Genomic DNA, 21,310 nt, shown 5'->3' on the forward strand with positions numbered 1-21,310 from the left:
AAAACAACCTGGTAGCCTGCCTTACAATGGTCCATAAAGAACACTTTGTATGTGACACTTGTACCTTTAAAACAAATTTTCCTTTTTTTTTTTAAAATAGCTATTCTTCTCTGTCCAAAGCTTTGCTATGCAATTATCAATTGGACTACCTGAATTCAACATACAGAAACCAAATGGGCTACATGAAGTCAGCATATAGAGGCCAAGCCAACACTGAGATGTGTTTAACCCCAAAGCTCTACACAAGTTTTGCTGGACCATGCTCCCTAGTCATTCTCTAATTATATTGTTCAAAACTTGATATGTCTACATATGGGATCAAAGAAAGAATGTACAATTGGCTGCCCACTCAGTTGGACTGGAGTGTGTGTAATTGTGTTTATTTCATAAATTAAAATACTATTATACAAATAAAATACATAGAACTAGTAACTAGCGTGCTGTATGAATATCAATATGAAGTCTGTTTACATGCTTGAACTGGAATTAATTTCAACACATCATCTGATGAATTTAAAGTATTTAGTAGCATTATGATGAAGGTTTGATTCCCACTATCAACCCCTATCAGCTAAAATGGTGTGTCATTGGCACTTTAGTCTACTTGCCTCTAAATAATAGTCTTCAAAGTGTTGTTCTCTGCTACAAAAAAAAAAATTCAAACCAATCCATACCATATTCAAAATGGAATTAAGATTCAGTGACATTTGAGATTCCACCTCCTTTTTTATTCCATACATGAAATACAGGCAAATACGTGCCAGAATTACATTCTTAATCAGTCAATAGAATAGTCCTTTCTGTGAAGCTTAGTGCTAAAACAATTTGATAGCCTGACGCCTGGGACTCCTCTAATATCAGATCAGACCCATCCTGTATTTAAAGTAAGATGTCCCTCAGGCTTGTTGAAAAAGCAAAATTATGCCTGAGAAAAGATCAATCATGCTGATGAAATACATAAATTTATCGTCAAGATATGATTATTATTTGTCCCCACCTACACTCCTCTCTCTTATGAAAATCCTCGTCATATCATACTTCTATTGAAAGCTGTAAACTTTGTGTACAAACCAAAGCATAAAACATGTGAATGGGGAACAGATTGCCTGGGTTACATATAATTAGTGCTCATTTGGCTTTAACATACATGTGATTCTACTGGAGTTAGGACAGATTTTGGATATTTATATGCAGTAAAGAAACCATCCAGAACCAATCTAGTGGGTACCAGAACTGTTCCAGCAATCACTGCATCAGATGCAGTATGCATTGCCATGAGATAGGGTTAAACCTAGCATACTTAATTACCTTACTGTTGTAGACTCAGCAGTTTAAGCCAAAAGCAGCAAGATTTGTTGTTGTTGCTGTTGGGTTTAATGCCATTTTTCAGTACACGATAGGCTATACATGGTGGCCACCGACACACGAGAAGCTACTGGCAAGCTTTCTCACACACCCATATTGGCTGAATATGAGATTTGAACCCACACAGACAGAGGTGAGATGGCAGTGATCCATAACAGAAAGCGCTTTAGACAACTTGGCCACTCTGGGCCCCCGCAGTGAGATTTGACTTATTATAAGAAATAAAGGGATCAAATGTGGTCACGATGGTTTTTGAGTCTTTGATTAAAACACATCTCTCCTTGGGCATAGTTTAGGTAAGATGGAAAGACCTACTAAAAATGATTTGAGCAAAAACACTAAAGTATTTTTTTTAATGGTCTTGTTAAATTGCTATTGCATTGTTCAAGATGTTTCAGCTTAAAGTTTAATGAATAATAATCGAGTTATCCTGATCTCAATGCCAGCATGCTATATGTTAAATGTGGTCAAATTATGTCTACAGTACATGAAGACAAATGTCATTTGCAGATTTTTCTATCACTATAAGAGGCTGCCATACATGAAATTGGTATCATTTGCAATAATCTGTAAGAATCTGATGCAATGATGCTATGTTAAAACTTGGTCAAATTTTGTATAGCTGTCTTTTTAAAGAAGTTTAAAGTTTTTATTTATAGTCAGGTCTGTTCTATTAAAAAATACATGGGACCCTGGGAAGGCAGTTTTAAAGTGGGGTACACAACCATAGATGCAACTTAAAACTTCTTATGATCATTGTGAAATCAAAGTACTGCCTTCCCTGGGTACCATGTATGTTTAAATGGAACAGCCCTTATGGTGGCCAAATACAATGAGGAACTGATGTCCAAGGTACACACACTACAAACTCACTAAAAATCAGAATGCCCAAATGATTTATGTGAAGTTTTATTGGTCCCGTTACGGCGTGCTTGCTTTATTAAATAGTGGATCTGCAATGAAAGGACTCAATACCAAAAATCAATAAAAACTAATATTGCCAGATTCTGTTCAGCTTTCTAAGAAAGGATATTGTTAAATGGTTTGGTTTTATTCTTAGCAACAGCAGTTCTATTCTTAGTAACAGCAGCTCCATTCTTAGTAACAGCAACCATATTTGCTGGCATGTTAGCATCAGCTGTTAAATTTTTGGAAGTCTCCATGGCAACTTATCAAGCATTAACAGATCCAGGTTTTTAAAAATAGCAATTATGAATGGACTATGGAGAAATTGCAAAATACATGCCAGATAAAAGTCCAAGCCATAAAAAGACCCTACCATGCAACCATGGCAACTACATATTATCACAACATAAACAATACTATCATTAACAAATTTCCCTTTCAAATGTTCATCAGCTTATTATTAAAATTTAATAAGACCTTTTGATAAATAATATTACTACGTCACTATCAGCTCAATGATATAAATCTACAGGTTCCCCTTGACAAAATCAACCCATTACCAGTGACAAAATAACAATTAATAGCATAACAGGTACATAAAATATAAGTAATATAAATGTTAAAGATGGCTATCTTCGTGTGTACTATGTTACCTATCAACAGCCACATAGGTGTAGGACCTTTGGATAGTAATCTTAAAAGTTACCAGTGTAGATATTGTAATAACTAACCAACCATTATTTTGGTCACTAGTGCGTTGGAACTTGCAACGTATTCAGACTTTTTTTACTAATATACAGTTGGTGTCATGGATTCACCAGACTAGTTTGTCTAGTTATTGTAGGTATAGGATTGAGTTCAGGATAGTAGCTGGTTTTACAATGAATAAAAAGCAATACAAACAAGACTATTTTAACAGTACCAAACGACCACCAAAATGATTTAAGTAATATTTCTTTTTACAAGTTACTTAAATTATTAAATTCATCTTCTGTCTGGCAAATGGAAATATGTTTATTATTCGAGCAGTTTTAAGACAAAGCAAATAATAACTATGACGACACAAAGCTGAACAGCGTAAACTTTTAACTACCCAATAAATTCACACAGTACTGTATTTATCCCATCATAAACCCATGTTTAACAATGTGATCACCCCCACCGCCTTTCTCCTTTTCACACAATTGAAACAAATACCTGAATATCTTTGATAATTAGGCCACCACTGTTTTCAAAGTAAATTTTTTAGTCTGGTTTCTGGTTTTATCATGGGAGAAATACTGTTCACTAGGTATAAAGAAAACACCCAAGTCATCACATTCTGACACTTGATATATGGCTAACAACAACATAAAAGGTCAAAAGTGTTATCAATCCATGCAAATGTTTTAAAAGGATTTCAACTGAATATCATATAAAACCAGAATAATCATATAACACCAGTATAATCTAGTATACTCATAAAACCAGTATAAACTAGTATCCTCATATAAAACCAGTATAAACTAGTATCCTCATATAACACCAGTATAAACTATTATACTCAAAGAACCAGTATAAACTAGTATCCTCATATAACACCAGTATAAACTAGTATGCTCATAAAACCAGTATAAACTAGTATACTCCTATAACACCAGTATAAACTAGTATACTCATATATAAAAAAAGTATAAACTAGTATACTCATAAAAACTAGTATAAACTGAAACTTAAAACCATAGTTAATAACAAAACATGGTCAGCAGATGCCTCTTTCAGCAAATTAATGTAATTTTAAAGGACATAACAAATTATTTTGATAAAACTTGTACTGCTATTTGAGAAAAAATAGCTAACTGCTGTCACCCATGATCCAAATGAGAAAGTCCATGGGATTTTGCCAATAACTAGAACAACACACAAAATATTGCTAATGCCATTCATGATAATGTAACCTTGTACATCAGAATTCTACAAATCCATACATGAATCTGTCATTTTGAAGTGTTACCTCATCAGGAAACATACTTTTACAAAATGTTGGGAAATAATTCAGAAAATTTTCACCATGGCATTGATTTGGGCATATGCATTTTTCATCATGCATACCACATTTCCCTAATGATAACCCCACACTTGGCGATAATCAGATGTGACATTGCTTAGGGCACCTAAATACTTTTTTTCATTCATACCACATTTCTCCCAACGTTAAATCAATGCTTGGTGACAATCCATGTGACGTCACTTTGGGCACCTAAATATTTCATCATTTATACCATATTTCCCTTATTCTTGATGCTTAATAGAATCCTTTATATAGATTGGTGTAGCTGCACAATACAATTTGAACCAAGGGTGAGAATCGTCGCATCAGACACGAGGCTTTGCCATACAAATGATGCAAAAGTTTTATCCAAAGGGTGAAATTAATCTATTCTAAAGTGGAGTATTATGAAGGATCCATTTTCTCATATTTCTGAAGGAAAAATGAGTGTCAAAGTCAACACAGTATATTGTGAATACCAATGTAACTTTCACAATGCTAAATGCCCACTGAATGTTTCCTTACCTTAACAAAGCATGTAAAGAGTTAGGTTTACACCAAAATATTCTGTGTAAAATTATAATGACCCTTAAACAACTTTTAGCCTTCAAAGAACAGTGGTTCAAATAACAATAGTAATGGCAACATGTGGCATCCAAACTGTACAATGCAGATAGTTTCAGCAATGATACTGTAACATAAGATACATATGTGAACAGATAAAAAAATAAAAGTCCACAATAATCTCTAAAATTATTCAACACATACCTAAAATAATGAAACCAGTCCATGATCTAGAAATGATTTACCCTTCAGATATAATAACCAGTCTATGATCTAGAAATGATTTACCCTTCAGATATAATAACCAGTCTATGATCTAGAAATGATTTACCCTTCAGATATAATAACCAGTCTATGATCTAGAAATGATTTACCCTTCAGATATAATAACCAGTCTATGTTCTAGAAATGATTAACCCTTCAGATATAATAACCAGAATATGAATTTCTATAACAATTAAAACTACATTAAAAATTGCACAAAATAAGTCATTCATGTAGCTCAGTCAATAAAGTATGAAACAGACCGTCAAAGGGGCACTTGACGTCAAATACTGCCCATGTCAGTCTGTAAATGTGTAGTAGTAAAAGTTTATCTTTATTTTTGTGAAAGAAAGATCAAGTGTTAGTTGATGCCACCAAGTTTTTTGGATACTTTCTGTGTACTATGCTTGCAGCAGAAGGTTAAAATAATGCACAAGTCAGGATAAAGACAACATATAAGGTATGATACAAACATTCTCTTCCAGTGTTCAACACTGGGAAATACGATTATACACATAAAAGCAATCCCGACTCAAACAAAATTTTATTATAGTTTTACTAGAAGTTTATCAAACAACCTGTCATGAGTACTACCACACTGAAGGTGGACCATATTGAACTTATACAGGAAATACTTTATTTCAGCATCTGACAGCTCTATTTCTCTGTTTCCTGCAATTTCCACTTTAAAGACTGTATCATGGCAATGGAATATTTCATGGTGTTCCAAACTACTGTCACGTGATTCTTGCTAGGAACTTGCTGGTACTCTTATGTACTCCTGTGTGTGTGCATTCTGCTTTGTCAAATGGACTAGTCCGCCTCTGTGTCGGATGTCAACCAACCCACTGGAATCTTTGCAGACTACAGCTGCTAAATGGTTCATCAGTAACCTGAGGAAAGAAACAAAAATAATTATGAAGTATGGTTTTGTAAGCACTGGAGGTGGAGAGGGGAAGGCTTGTGCTTAAAGCCAGTAAACAGTAAAACCTGAATGAACTTTGAACATAAACACAAAATGTTCACAAAGACACAAGTGTGAAATAAAAGCTGCATAGACCACATTTTGCAATAATAATAATAATAATAATAAATATAAAAACATGTTAAATATTTGTCAGCAAATTATATTTTCTATTTTGTTTTGCAGAAATACTGACTAAAAATAAAATTGCCAGTGACGATGATATCATACCATTACTATGGCAGTTGTCCATTTTTACATAAAGAGTATCACAACTTAGAGAGGTGAAAAACTGAGTTAATATTAAGAACATCACCCTGGTTTATCCAACAAAAAGGTCTTTAGATAGTTTAAATTTAGAAGCAGCTTGAAATTATTGACTTTCAATTTATTAATGAAACGTCTGTGTTTCCTTTTGTGTTCATGTATCATATATCATTCTGTGTTCTGCTTTTTAATTCTGTGCTCCATTATCTTCAAAATGCATTAAAAATTTCATCTTAATTCATCCTTCTTTCTATTTTTATTCAATCTTCATTAACTCTGTATTCTGTTTTCATTTCAGTTGTAAATTTACGTGCTCTAGAGCCTATAGCAGTTAGCATAGGTTTAGTCAAGGGAGATAAGGTACTCAGGTAATCTGAGTGAAGCCATTCTAACATTAACTTGATAGTGAAAATTGCTTCAATAAGGTGGAAATAAATTGTATTGGAAATCAAAGCACCCTGTCTGTTTATGGGTCAAAAAGATTAAAATTTGGGTACTGAAGACATTTCTCCACTGTTAATGACATTTTGTTTCCATATTAAGCAGTTATATTCACATATAAAGGAATTTCAAAATTATATTCATATATAATGGGAATATTAATAATATAAAGGGATTTCATAAATCTGCATTCACATACAGAGGGATTTCAGTGTTATAGTCATATATAATAGGATTTCATACAGCTAGTAATATTCATATATACTGGATTTCATACAATTATATTCATATATAATGGGATTCTATAGTTATTTTCATAAACAAAGGGATTTCATACATTTTCATTCACATACAGATGGAATTTCAATGTTATAGTCATATTTAATGGATTTTGTACAATTATGTTCATATGTAATGGATTTTGTACAATTATATTCATATATAATGGGATTCTATAGTTATGCTCATCTATAAAGGGATTTCATACAGTTATAATGTTACACAAAGGAGTTTCATACAGTTGTATTCATATATAAAAGGATTTCATACAGTTATATTCAAATAAAGGAATTTCATACAGTTATATTCATATAAAGGAATTTCATAGTTATATTCATATAAAGGAATTTCATACAGTTATATTCATATAGAGGAATTTCATACAGTTGTATTCAAATAAAGGAATTTCATACAGTTATATTCATATAAAGGAATTTCATACAGTTATATTCAAATAAAGGAATTTCATACAGTTATATTCATATAAAAGGAATTTCATACAGTTACATTCATATAAAGGAATTTCATACAGTTATATTCATATAAAGGAATTTCATACAGTTATATTCATATAAAGGGATTTCATACAAATATATTCATATAAAGGGATTTCATACAGTTATATTCATATAAAGGAATTTCATACAGTTATATTCATATAAAGGAATTTCATACAGTTATATTCATATAAAGGAATTTCATACAGTTATATTCATATAAAGGAATTTCATAGTTATATTCATATAAAGGAATTTCATACAGTTATATTCATATAAAGGAATTTCATACAGTTATATTCAAATAAAGGAATTTTGTACAGTTATATTCATATAAAGGAATTTCATACAGTTATATTCATATAAAAGAATTTCATACAGTTATATTCATATAAAGGAATTTCATACAGTTATATTCATATAAAGGAATTTCATACAGTTATATTCCTATAATGGAATTTCATTCAGTTATATTCCTATAAAGGGATTTCATACAGTTATATTCCCATAAAGGGATTTCATACAGTTACATTCATATAAAGGAATTTCATACAGTTATATTCATATAAAGGGATTTCATACAGTTATATTCATATAAAGGAATTTCATACAGTTATATTCATATAAAGGAATTTCATGCAGTTATATTCATATAAAGGAATTTCATACAGTTATATTCATATAAAGGAATTTCATAGTTATATTCATATAAAGGAATTTCATACAGTTATATTCATATAAAGGAATTTCATACAGTTATATTCAAATAAAGGAATTTTGTACAGTTATATTCATATAAAGGAATTTCATACAGTTATATTCATATAAAAGAATTTCATACAGTTATATTCATATAAAGGAATTTCATACAGTTATATTCATATAAAGGAATTTCATACAGTTATATTCCTATAATGGAATTTCATTCAGTTATATTCCTATAAAGGGATTTCATACAGTTATATTCCCATAAAGGGATTTCATACAGTTACATTCATATAAAGGAATTCCATACAGTTATATTCATACACAGGGATTTCATACAGAATTTACCAATGTGTTCATCATAATCTTATTAGTCTTCATTTTATTAACTTTTATGCCTTACTCAGATCATAACTAACTTACTGAATATACTTGCTTATAAGTTGAGTCCAACTGTAAACAACTTGAACCCAGATCTACAATCGCATAATGTACCTGCAGATCAGGGTCTATCTTGTTTGTTCTACTAGTTACTTCCAATTGCGGAGACCCAAATTTGCTGGCACATTATGAGCTGGCAGATCTTGGTCCATGCAGTCTGCAGTTAAACTTGATTTATAAGTGAGTGTATACAGTACTACATCTCAGATTTGTAAAATGCAAGTAATTCCTGGAAGAAAACTACTTAGACATTGTCAAATATAAAATAAGCACTTGTACAAAAATAAGCACATACAAAAGTCTTCCTTGTCTTGAAGAAAACATAAGCAAAAGTGTAGAGATTATACAGAATAAGGAAACATATCTCTGCTCTGCAGTTCTTTTTATTCAAGCTGGAGCACTACTGTATTGGACTGTATAACATAATTACTAATTTAAGCTGCATAATTTTACTACTTTTAGCTGCATAACATAATTACTACTTTTGGCAGCATAACATAATTACTACTTTTAGTTGCATAACATAATTACTACTTTTGGCAGCATAACATAATTACTACTTTTGGCAGCATAACATAATTACTACTTTTGACCAAGTAACATAATTACCACTTTTAGCTGCATAAGATAATTACAACCTCTGGCCACATAACATAATTACTGCTTTTAGCTGCATAACATAATGACTACTTTTGGCCACATACCATAATGACTACTTTTGGCCACATAACATAATTACTAATTTTGACCACGTAACATAATTACCACTTTTAGCTGCATAAGATAATTACTACCTCTGGCCACATAACATAATTATTACTTTTAGCTGCATAACATAATTACTACTTTTGGCCACATATCATAATTACTACTTTTAGCCACATAACATAATTAATGCTTTTAGCCACATAACATAATTACTGCTTTTAGTTGCATAATATAGCTACTACTTTTGGCCACATAACATAATTACTACTTTTGGCCTCATAACAGAATTATTACTCTTAGCCACATAACATAATTACTACTATTAGCTGCATAACATAAATACTAGTTTTGGCTAAATAACATAATTACTACTTTTACCTGCATAACATAATTACTGCTTTTGGCCACATAACATAATTGCCGTTTTTAGTTGCATAACATAGTTACTACTTTTGGCCACAAAACATAATTACTACTTTTGGCTGCATAACATAATTACTGCTTTTGGCCACATAACATAATTACTACTTTTAGCTGCATAACATAATTACTATTTTTGGCCACATAACATAATTACTACTTCTAGCTGCATAACATAATTACTGCTTTTAGCCACATAACATAATTACTGCTTTTAGTTGCATAACATAGTTAAAACTTTTGGCCAAAAAACATAATTACTACTTTTGGCTGCATAACATAAATACTACTTTTGGCCACATAACAGGATTACTACTTTTAGCCACATAACATAATTACTACAATTAGCTGCATAACATAAATACTACTTTTGGCTAAATAACATAATTACTACTTTTACCTGCATAACATAATTACTGCTTTTGGCCACATAACATAATTACCATTTTTAGTTGCATAACATAGTTACTACTTTTGGCCACAAAACATAATTACTACTTTCAGCTGCATAACATAATTACTGCTTTTGGCCACATAACATAATATACTTTTAGCTGCATTACATATTACTACTTTTGGCCACATAACATAATTACTGCTTTTAGCTGCATGACATATTTACTACTTTTAGCCACATAACATAATTACTACCATTAGCTGCATAACATAAATACTACTTTTGGCTAAATAACATAATTACTACTTTTAGCTGCATAGCATAATTACAACTTTTGGCCACATTACATTACTACTTTTAGGTGCATAAGTTAATTACTACTTTTTGATGCATAACAAAATTGCTGTTTTTGGCCACATAATATAATTCTACTACTTGTAGCTGCATAACATAGTTACTACATTTGGCTGCATAACATAATTACTACTTTTGGACACATAACATAATTACTACTTTTGGCCACATAATGTAAGTACTACTTTTAGATGCATAACATAATTACTACTTTTGGCCACATAATATAATTTTGCTACTTTTAGTTGCCTAACATAATTACTACTTTTGGACACATAACATAATTTTACTACTTTTGGCTGCATAACATAATTACTACTTTTAGTTGCATAACATAATTACTACTTCTGGCCACATAACATAATTACTACTTTTACCTGCATAACACAATTCCTACATTTGTCCATATAATGTAATTACTACTTTTAGATGCATAACATAATTACTACTTTTGGCCACATAATATATATTTGCTACTTTTAGTTGCATAACATAATTACTTACTACTTTTGGCCACATAACATTAGTAGTTTTTGGCTGCCTAACATTATTACTAGTGTCATATTTTAGACCAATATCAAAGCAATTAGTGTACGATTTTTTTCTGATTTTAAATTATTTGCTGGTTTTAACGGCACTTTTAACACATTACTGGTTACATCATGCCATGGAAATGAGAGATAAGTGCCTCTTCTAGAAAACAATGAAGCAGCCAACCAAGGCTCACTTGGGAAGATAACAAACTTGTGACCCTGCCATAATGCTTCTGCAGACCTGCCAACCCTGACACGGCTATCTCAGTATGACAGTTGATTTTTTTCCCCACAAGTTTGACCAGTTTACAGTAAAGTGTAACAAAATCTCATAAACTGCCATAGTAAAGATGGAAAAGTATTTAAAAGTTTGGTATTCAAAACATGCAGTGAAGATAAACATTAAGTTCAACTGAAAGTTTGTAAAGTACATGTAGACCTTAATTAACACCTAGTACAAATGCAAAAACTTCAATTCCAAACCCTATGCAGCTCAATGGCTTGTTTCTGTCTTTCAACTTAACGTAATTCTCGGAATTATTTTCTATTTCACATAATGATGGCAATCATATCTCAGGCCACGAGACATACCCAAACTGGCATGTGATGTCCAACAAACATAATTGTGTCCCTTCCTGCTTTTATTCACAAGAATCTGAATATTCCTTTTTATTTTTCTATGCAGATTATTAACACTTTTTAAGAGGCTTATTTTCCCTTTCATCTTCAACATACATCGCTTGTTGGGCACCATTTTAACAAAATTCTATGATCATCATTTTGATCATGCATATGCTTTGCATGAAAAAATATGTGCAGTTTAAATGTCAGAGGTGTGGGTGATTAGGATTTTTTAACAAAGATTTAACAATTTGTCAGTCATATCACTACGATGTCTGCAGTGTGACTGTTTATAGTGATGTCTAGCACAGGGGCATCATGCCGCATACACGTAGCATTATGTCCCACCCAGTCACATTATCCTGACACCAGACCAACCAGTCCTAACACTAACCTCTTAATGCCGAGTGCCTAGTGAGGCAGCTGTTAGTACCATTTTTTGTAAGTCTTTGGTATGACTCGGTTGGGGTTCGATCCCACGACCTCCCACTTCCGAGGCAGATGCACTAACCACTAGGCCACTGAAGTGGTCTAAAGCATCTGAGGTATTGCTGTAAATTTAATCTAATTCCTGACTAGCTCCACTAATTCTAATATGAAAACCTGATCCAAATCAAACACGGGTGAACCAAATATCTGGATTTTTTTTAATGAACTATTTTTCTGTAGTATTTGCTTTTATTCTGTAAGTCAGTATTTTAAGGGTCATTTTCCTAAGACTTATGGCAAATTTGTAAGGGTTGGCAAGTCTGCATCTGATCATCTACTAGCAGCGTGAAAACAGCTCATTATTTGGTGTAAGAACATCAGTCAATTGTAGCATGGTATAATGTACAGTCATTTGGTATTTAACTGTTAATATGCACATACAGCCATCTGTAACACTGTACACTGTACAGTAGTTTTATATTTAACTGCCGATATACACTTAAATCCATCTGTAAGATGGCACCCTGTACAGTAGTTTCGATAAGCTAGTACAGCAATCCTAAGATTTCATACAGTACAGTAGTTTTGATAAACATGTACAACCATCTTAAGATGGCATACTGTGCAGTAGTTTTGATAAGCATGTACAACCATCTTAAGATGGCATACTGTACAGTAGTTTTGATAAGCATGTACAACCATCTTAAGATGGCATACTGTACAGTAGTTTTGATAAGCATGTACAACCATCTTAAGATGGCATACTGTGCAGTAGTTTTGATAAGCATGTACAACCATCTTAAGATGGCATATTGTACAGTAGTTTTGATAAGCATGTACAACCATCTGTGAGATGGCATACTGTACAGTAGTTTTGATAAGCATGTACAACCATCTGTAAGATGGCATACTGTACAGTAGTTTTGATAAGCATGTACAACCATCTTAAGATGGCATACTGTACAGTAGTTTTGATAAGCATGTACAACCATCTTAAGATGGCATACTGTACAGTAGTTTTGATAAGCACGTACAACCATCTGTAAGATGGCATGTTGTACAGTAGTTTAATATTCAACTGTTTTTAAGCACATATGCTTAATATTCAGATTTTGTACTAACTCACCAAAAGCTATGGCTTCCTGTTAATTGAATGTCAAAGAAAAGAAGTGACAATAGTGATGTGATGATCTGAAAAAGAAAAAAAATCTGTTTCATTATTTGTATTATATTAAAACCTTTCACTTGTATTTTCACATGTTTCACCCTTTCAATCTATTTTTTGGCAATATATCAGTTTGTACCTATGTCATACATATTATGTTTCACTTCCTTGAAAACCCTTCCAATGAATTATCTTTCCATAATTTCTTAAGTGCCGAAAAATCAACACATTCTATGAAAACTTTGATGACTGATAACAACTTTATGTCAAGATAATGAGCCATCATTAATTTAAGTAAGAAAATCATTTCATACACAAGGTATAATGTAATGTAGCTCAAAGTAAAACCTAAATATAACAGCTTCATGGGATGCAAACATGAATGTATATGACATATGGTACAAGTGGAATACATAGTATGATTTTCTATCTTAAGGTAAAACCAGAAAATAACATACAGTGGTGGTGAACATGAATATAGAGGTGGCAAGGTGAAAAACTATACAAATATGTAGTAAATCTGTAGTTCCAAGTAAAAATCTGGATATATGTCCACATGACACAAATAGCCCCTGCCCCACAGTAAAATGAACTTAACTAGATATACAGACAGACAAATGTACAAATAAGATTAGCAGTATATGCTACTTTCACCATAATGAAATTTACCATGATGCCAGTGATAAACTGTTGTTTCATTCATTTCATTGTTTGTATATTTCATTACTGAAATAGTAATCTATAGCAATCATGTTCATAACATATAGAAATTATTTAAATATGATATGTATAAGTCAATGGTATATAATATGATATGAATGATACAATTAACAGAATATAATATGATATGAATGATGCAATTAATGGTATATGATATGAATGATGCAATTAATTGGATATAATGATATGAATGCTGCAATTAATGGTATATAATATGATATGAATGATGCCATTAATGGTATATCATATGACATGAACAGTGCAATTAATTATATATAATATGATATGAATGCTGCAATTAATGGTATATAATATATGAATGATGCAATTATTGGTATATAATATGATATGAATGATGCAATTAATGATATATAATATGATATGAATGCTGCAATTAATGGTATATAATATATGAATGATGCAATTATTGGTATATAATATGACATGAATGATGCAAATAACTATGCAATATGACATGAATGATGCAATTAATGGTATATAATATGACTGCTGCAATTAATGGCATATAATATGATATGAATCATGCAATTAATGGTTTATAATATGACATGAATGATGCAATTAATGGTATATAATATGATATGAATGATGTAATTAATGGCATATAATATGATATGAATGATGTAATTAAGGGTACATAATATGATATGAATGATGCAATTAATGATATAAAATATGATATGAATGATGCAATTAATGGTATATAATATGATATGAATCATGTAATTAATGGTATCTGATATTAATGATGCAATTCATGGTATGTAGCATGATATGAATGATGCAATTCATGGTATATAATATGATATGAATGATGCAATTAATGGTATATAACATGATATGAATGACATAATCAATGGCATCTGATATGAATGATGTAATTAATGGTATCTGATATGAATGATGCAATTCATGGTATATAGTATGATATGAATGATGCAATTCATGGTATATAATATGATATGAATGATGTAATTAATGGTTTATAATATGATATGAATGATGCAATTAATGGTATATAATATGATATGAATGATGTAATTAATGGTTTATAATATGATATGAATGATGCAATTAATGGTTTATAATATGATATGAATGATGTAATTAATGGCATCTGATATGAATGATGCAATTCATGGTATATAATATGATATGAATGATGCAATTCATGGTATATAGTATGATATGAATGATGCAATTCATGGTATATAATATGATATGAATGATGCAATTAATGGTATATAATATGATATGAATGATGTAATTAATGGTTTATAATATGATATGAATGATGTAATTGATGGCATATAATATGATATGAATGATGCAATTCATGGCATATAATATGATATGAATGATGCAATTAATGGTATATAATATGATATGAATGATGTAATTAATGGTTTATAATATGATATGAATGATGCAATTAATGGTTTATAATATGATATGAATGATGCAATTAATGGTATATAATATGATATGAATGATGTAATTAATGGTTTATAATATGATGTTGTTGTTGTTGTATGGTTTAACGCCATTTTTCAGCACAAGATAGGCTATTCATGGCGGCCAGTATAAATGGTGGAGGAAGAACCCGGGAAATCCCCGGAAAGAACCACCGACCCACGAGAAGCTACTGGCAAGCTTTCTCACATAAGGTTTATGATATGATATGAATGATGCAATTAATGGTTTATAATATGATATGAATGATGTAATTAATGGCATCTGATATGAATGATGCAATTCATGGTATATAATATGATATGAATGATGTAATTAATGGCATATAATATGATATGAATGATGCAATTCATGGCATATAATATGATATGAATTATGCAATTAATGGTATATAATATGATATGAATGATGTAATTAATGGTTTATAATATGATATGAATGATGCAATTAATGGTTTATAATACGATATGAATGATGTAATTAATGGTTTATAATATGATATGAATGATGCAATCAATGGTTTATAATATGATATGAATGATGTAATTAATGGCATCTGATATGAATGATGCAATTCATGGTATATAATATGATATGAATGATGTAATTAATGGTTTATAATATGATATGAATGATGCAATTAATGGCATCTGATATGAATGATGCAATTAATGGTTTATAATATGATATGAATGATGCAATTAATGGTATATAATATGATGTGAATGATGTAATTAATGGCATATAATATGATATGAATGATGTAATTAATGGTTTATAATATGATATGAATGATGCAATTAATGGTTTATAATATGATATGAATGATGCAATTAATGGTTTATAATATGATATGAATGATGCAATTAATGGTATATAATATGATGTGAATGATGTAATTAATGGCATATAATATGATATGAATGATGTAATTAATGGCATATAATATGATATGAATGATGCAATTATTGGTATATAATATGAATGATGCAATTAATGGTATATAAGAGCTTTCATTTACTGCTATAGCAGTAAGAAGAGCTTACTTGACACAAAATATGAAAGACAGCATGCCTCAAGGGAATTTGTACCTTCACCATAATTTCTTGCCAGGTGTGAATGCTTTAAAGACACTCAAGTTTCATATGGCACTGGATTTTATGTATTAATAGCAGCATTTCTCAGATTAGAATAAAAGAAATATAAACTTTCACTGCCAGTATTTTCCCACGTATATACTGTTTTCTAACTGTATAAGCATTACCCAGTGAAGTTTAATCTTTTATTAGCATTCTAGCTACATTTCATAAAACTTATTTCTAAAATAACTTGGGTATATTATTTATACCACTAAGAAATATTTTTGTTTGACATGATAAAAGCATGCCCGCTTGCAATAGTATGAACCATAGTGACCATGTCAACCACAATGGCAGTATGAATCAGAGTAACAGTATGAACCACATTAATAGTATGAACCACAGTAGCAGTATGAACCATAGTAGCAGTATGAGCCATAGCAAAAGTATGAAAGAGTAACAGTGTGAACCACATCAATAGTATGAAACACAGTAGCAGTATGAACCATGTTAATAGTATGAAACATTAACAGTATTAACCATAGTATCAGTATGGACCACTTTAACAGTATAAACCACAGTAACAGTATAACCACTTTAACAGTATGAACCACAGTAATAGTATGAACCACAGTTCTGACAAATTGATAATTTATTATTAAAAAAATGCTATTGCTCTGTTACTTACCTTGGCAGCTCCAGTAACTGTTGATAAATAAGAACTGTCCATGTCCGAGTCCTGAAGTCTTATAAAGTTAATGCTAAGAAAAACTCCAAATACACCACTGATTGAAAAAAGAAAGAAAATAAGGACATATAAATGTAACTATTGGTGCTATTATAATGGTACTTAATGCCTCTAACTGAAAAACTTCATATATTTGTTCAATGCTTCCATGGCCAATGCTGCATTTATCAAGGTGCTAATTGAATATTGTTTAGGAGACTTTCTGTAGAGTCAGTAAATGCCTTGATAAAAACTACAGTGGCCATTGAAATGTAGGCAAGACAGTATTGTAATATTATCAATAATCATAATAACAACTTATGAGATGCTCATTTCACAAAGTCCCCGTCTTGATCCATTTTAGTCAAGTGTAAACCGGATTAAATGTCACGTGCTATGGTATCAGAATAAAATTGCCATGTATTGGGAATAAATTTGTACTAACCCATGCACTGTCAATGTTTACAACCAAAGTCCAATATTTGGGGATCTAATTTTGTGCCTGTTTACCTCAGTAAAAGACCATTGCAATAACAAAATCAGGAAGTTTTGTGATGAAAACTAAGTGCAGATAAAACAACAATCAGGAACTGGCAGACTTTAGGAAAATAATTTTAATATTAAATTTTAGAACAACAATTACTATTTCAGATCAGCAAAGGCAACTATATGACCATGCTGACTTGCACTTTAGGAAAGTCAAACGGTTAATGACAATTTTTTCATGTATCTATGTTTATGGCATTTATGTTGTACCAGACAATGGTAGGTTATACTGTCCGCATGCCTATTTATTCATATATTTTACTTTGCCTGGAAAATTTAATTCCCAAAAATAAAAGTTAAAAAAAACAACAAAAAACAAACTTGAATTATGTATGATAATGGAAAATCATAACTGAACACCAATTCTTTTAACATTTGTTACCAATATGTATTTCTTGTGTGCATATTTGCACATTTACTTCATTGTCATACATTCCATCTCACTATTTACACACTTACCTCATTATACATCCCATCTCAATATTTACATACTTACCTCATTATATATCCCATCTCAATATTTACATACTTACCTGATTATACATATCATCTCAATATTTACATACTTACCTCATTATACATCCCATCTCAATATTTACATACATACCTCATTATACATCCCATCTCAATATTTACATACTTACCTCATTATACATCCCATCTCAATATTTGCATACTTACCTCATTATACATCCCATACTTACCTCATTATACATCCCATCTCAATATTTATATACTTACCTCATTATAAATCCCATCTCAATATTTTTATACTACCTCATTATACATCCACTATCAATATTTACATACTTAGGGCTGTTCCAGTAAAATATACATGGGACCCAGAGAAGGTACATTAAATGGAGAATAGTTACCCATAGACACAACTTAGAATTTTGCATTGTTTTCATATGAGCTCTTGGGCAATCCAAGTACCCTGGCATATATATTTTTTAAAAGTGCCTTTCCTGGGTAGCATGTGTGTTTAAATGGAATAGCCCTCACCTTATTAAACATCAAACATCAACATTTGCATCCTTACCTCATTATACATCCCATGTAAAACTCGGAGAAATATAAATAGGGATAGTTTACTGCCTCAAGAGCATCACCTGTAAAATAGCAAATGTTAACCATACAATAGCAATTGTCACCTATAAAATAGCAAATGTCAACCATACAACAGCAAATGTCAGTCGTAAAATAGCAAATGTCAACCATACAATAGCAAATGTCACCTGTAAAATAGCAAATGTTGACCATACAATAGCAAACATCATCTGTACAATAGCAAATGTCAACCATACAATAGCAAATGTCACCTGTAAAAGAGCAAATGTTGACCATACAATAGCAAATATCATCTGTACAATAGCAAATGTCAACCATACAATAACAAATGTCACCTGTACAATAGCAAATGTCAACTGTACAAGAGCAAATGTTGATCTTCAGATTTGTAATTTACATCAATATACATGGTCCTTTAATGAAAAAGTATGTATTCACTATAATAGGGTCCCGCACATGCTATCAGATCCATTTAATTCACTACATTAAGCTCCATTATTGCTATTTTACTTCACTTGACTTTTGTTCTTGGCTGATAAGGAACAATAATAAGTTTCACATTTATCGTGTCCTATATTGCATGTCTGCTAACAGCTGATATTGTGAGCAGTGATGGGAAATAAGAACACCAAAAGGATTAGGAGCCCTGACATAACTGTGTTATATGTGAATTCATGTTATAAAGATGTGTGTTATATTGAGGCTGCCCTGTATGTGAATGTATATAGTACATGTAAGTGTGTGTGTGTGTGTGTAAACATGTATATATACATTGTGAAAATCTTAATACTGAAACCTTAACAAATAATATTAAATTATACCAAAAGGGTAAGAAAACCAGCCAATGGGTTATTGCCGTTCAAACAGGAGGGGAGAATGAGCCCAATTTAAATATGCTTTTATGCCACAGTGGTGTAAACCTGGCCAAAACAATCTAAGCCAGTACATCCCTTCAAAAAACTAACAACCCATTCCAAAATTTGTTTTTAAATTCTATTTAGTTTGGAAAACTAATTAATACAAAATAGGAGAGGGACCACATACAGATACATAGATCTTAACTTACAGACCAAACTGGTCAACTCAAGGTCCACTTTCTGACCAAACGGGTCAACTCAAGGTCCACTTTCAGACCAAATGGGTCAACTCAAGGTCCACTTTCAGACCAAATGGGTCAACTCAAGGTCCACTTTCAGACCAAATGGGTCAACTCAAGGTCCACTTTCAGACCAAATGGGTCAACTAAAGGTCCACTTTCAGACCAAACAGGTCAACTCAAGGTTCACTTTCAGACCAAATGGGTCAACTAAAGGTCCACTTTCAGACCAAACAGGTCAACTCAAGGTCCACTTTCAGACCAAATGGGTCAACTCAAGGTCCACTTTCAGACCAAATGGGTCAACTCAAGGTCCACTTTCAGACCAAATGGGTCAACTAAAGGTCCACTTTCAGACCAAACAGGTCAACTCAAGGTCCACTTTCAGACCAAACAGGTCATATCATGGTCCACTTTCAGACCAAATGGGTCAACTCATGGTCCACTTTCACACCAAATGGGTCAACTCAAGGTCCACTTTCAGACCAAACGGGTCAACTCAAGGTCCACTTTCAGACCAAATGGGTCAACTCATGGTCCACTTTCACACCAAATGGGTCAACTCAAGGTCCATTTTCAGAACAAATAGGTCAACTCAAGGTCCACTTTCAGACCAAACAGGTCATATCATGGTCCACTTTCAGACCAAATGGGTCAACTCATGGTCCAATTAGTTTCTCATAGCTAGAGTCTGGAGGTGTCCAAAAATAATAATGAAATTTCAGTAAACTGAAGTCCACTTGAAACGAAATCCAGTGTTTGGTCCAAAACATGTCCTTTATAAAATAAAAAAAAACTTCTAATAAGTAAAACATTGTGATACTTGGTACTAAATACTTTTTCCTTGCTTTCCTATTTTTCAACTGTCTGAAGAAATCAATTGAAAAAAAGCAATGAAAAATATTTACCTAAAAGGTAACTGCAGGGAGTGAGAACTATCACACTGAAACAAGAGAAACAAAAGAAATGGCACAAACTGTAAAACATTCGCAAGCAGAAATTCTTAGTTGAAAAAAAAACAAACTTTTCTACAGTTTTCATTCTTTAGGCAATCCTATGGAAAGCAAGTCACCTTTGTAAAGTAGGCAAAACCTATGTTAAGCAGACATTTCTGGATAGTAAAAGCTACTGTTAAGCAGACATCTATGGGAAGTTATTAATGCTTTTGTCATGCAGCTACCTCTGGAAAGTAGTAAATGCCTTCATGATGCAACTAAGTCAAGAAACA

At 31.6% G+C, this 21,310-nt stretch overlaps 1 protein-coding gene and 1 long non-coding RNA gene across 5 annotated transcripts in view; one reads left to right on the forward strand and one right to left on the reverse strand.

Moving 5' to 3' along the window:
* The window catches only part of LOC149784689 (uncharacterized), a 62,871-nt gene that overhangs the window by 40,467 nt on the left and 1,094 nt on the right, over nt 1–21,310 (forward strand). The window lies entirely within an intron of this gene.
* LOC149784691 (UDP-N-acetylglucosamine transporter SLC35D4 homolog) overlaps nt 338–21,310 on the reverse strand; it is a 60,736-nt gene continuing 39,763 nt past the window's right edge. For all 4 annotated transcript variants that reach the window (XM_089932729.1, XM_089932725.1, XM_089932728.1 and 1 more), the window contains 5 exons: nt 20,991–21,025; nt 18,958–19,027; nt 17,331–17,427; nt 13,311–13,375; nt 338–6,021 (listed from right to left, as the gene is read on the reverse strand). In XM_089932729.1, the coding sequence (XP_089788855.1) occupies nt 5,880–6,021; nt 13,311–13,375; nt 17,331–17,427; nt 18,958–19,027; nt 20,991–21,025 (409 nt within the window). In that variant the 3' untranslated portion in view covers nt 338–5,879. The remainder of the gene's footprint in view (nt 6,022–13,310; nt 13,376–17,330; nt 17,428–18,957; nt 19,028–20,990; nt 21,026–21,310) is intronic.

The sequence above is a fragment of the Sinohyriopsis cumingii genome, chromosome 14, assembly GCF_028554795.1.
Source record: "Sinohyriopsis cumingii isolate HCF-2022 chromosome 14, ASM2855479v2, whole genome shotgun sequence".
Classification (NCBI taxonomy): Eukaryota; Metazoa; Mollusca; class Bivalvia; order Unionida; family Unionidae; genus Sinohyriopsis; species Sinohyriopsis cumingii.